The sequence below is a fragment of the Dipteris shenzhenensis genome, chromosome 17 (genome assembly GCF_047967505.1).
Source record: "Dipteris shenzhenensis isolate YYH24624 ecotype China chromosome 17, Dip_SZ_1.0, whole genome shotgun sequence".
Lineage (NCBI taxonomy): Eukaryota > Viridiplantae > Streptophyta > Polypodiopsida > Gleicheniales > Dipteridaceae > Dipteris > Dipteris shenzhenensis.
In genome coordinates, this window is record NC_141612.1 from 52,423,509 (window position 1) to 52,424,808 (window position 1,300).

At 49.0% G+C, this 1,300-nt stretch overlaps 1 protein-coding gene across 2 annotated transcripts; it reads right to left on the reverse strand.

Annotated features, from left to right (window-relative positions):
• Positions 1-288: 288 nt before the first annotated feature.
• LOC147892280 (uncharacterized) lies at positions 289-1,300 on the reverse strand. 2 transcript variants are annotated; one of them, XM_087388959.1, is made up of 3 exons: positions 894-1,300; positions 677-801; positions 289-470 (listed from the first exon to the last, which is right to left on the reverse strand). In XM_087388959.1, exons 1-3 carry the CDS (start codon positions 973-975, stop codon positions 438-440), a joined length of 240 nt encoding a protein of 79 aa, XP_087245085.1. In that variant the 5' UTR covers positions 976-1,300; the 3' UTR covers positions 289-437. The 2 variants fall into 2 exon arrangements, with proteins under 2 accessions (XP_087245085.1, XP_087245084.1); XM_087388958.1 differs by having other exon boundaries at positions 578-801.

Genomic DNA, 1,300 nt, shown 5'->3' on the forward strand with positions numbered 1-1,300 from the left:
CGGTGCCCAGATGGGCATCGCTGTTGAGCCGTTGGTTGGAGGGTTTGGGCCACACGCTTTGCTGTGGGAGAGAAGAGATGCACAGTGCGAGCAGACAGACGGAGCAGAGACAGAAAGAAAACATCCACACAACTTGGACGTCGTTTTCAAGCTGCCCACCAAGCTCACGCACCTGGGTGGTCGGATGAGGGGGCGCATCGCGCACATAAATGCACGCATTTCCCCCTCGTGGAAACAGGCCCCTAATAGTCGCGAAAATCGTCGGACTAGTCTAAAATCGACTGAGCGTGCGTGGACACAAGGCCTTCATTACCTGGCCTTTTCATTATGATACGATACCAGCACTCCGATCAGTGCAATAGGGGTTCTTTCACAACGTTCAACTTAGGCATTCGTCTTGTAACCTGTTTGGGAGATTTCGGTTGAATGAATAGCCTCTAAAGATGTTTGAGTGGAGATTTATCGCCTTGCTGCAAATATCCATGAAAAGTTAAGTTAGAGACATTTTACGAAGTTCAGAAGAATGGAGGCGTTTTTTCCTGGCGTAGCAATGTCTGGGACAGTCCATAAACGTTACCTCTAGCAACGTTATATGCACTCTAGATAACCATTGCGTCTCAGAGGCTGTGGCCGGTAATTGTGATACTAAGATCTTTATCTTTGTAGAGCTCTTTACCAGTAGCAGTAGAGCCTCGATCCCTGGATGCTCGTGGTTTAGACACTTAGGAAGATCTCCCGTTCTACGAGGTGCAATTCTTTGGAATTTGAACCCAGTATGGGTGGCAGTGGGCACCATGGCAGCTGGAGCCGGGCGCAGGATGAGTCTCAAAGAAAAAATACAGGCACATTGTCGAATGGGATCGGAGGGGAGCTCAAAACTTGCAAATAGCTACCTGGGTGGACTGTAAGGCGATCTAGATGGCATTTGCAATCGTTGGCAGGTAGAGTGATTTCGAAGCCAGGGCTATCACGCATCTCAAAACTTCCAAAGAACTTTCTCCTTTAAGTATCCAGAGTCCAGACTCTGTTTTGCAAATCAGCTGCGGATAAACACCCATCACTGACGAGTATGGAAACGACATTCCTGGCTCGATGAAAGCAAGAAACTGGAGAAGGAAAGGCAGAGCACAAGCTGCAGGATACTTCTCCAGCTGTGTCTCTCGCCTTTGGTCTCGCCGTCTATCTCTGAAGCTTGGAAGCAGTTCTTTGTGTCCATTTAAGGTACCCCCTGCTCTTGCCTCGCTCCTTCTTCCACTTTCCCCCATTCCCCTTCTCTCTCTCTCTCTCTCTCTCTCTCTCT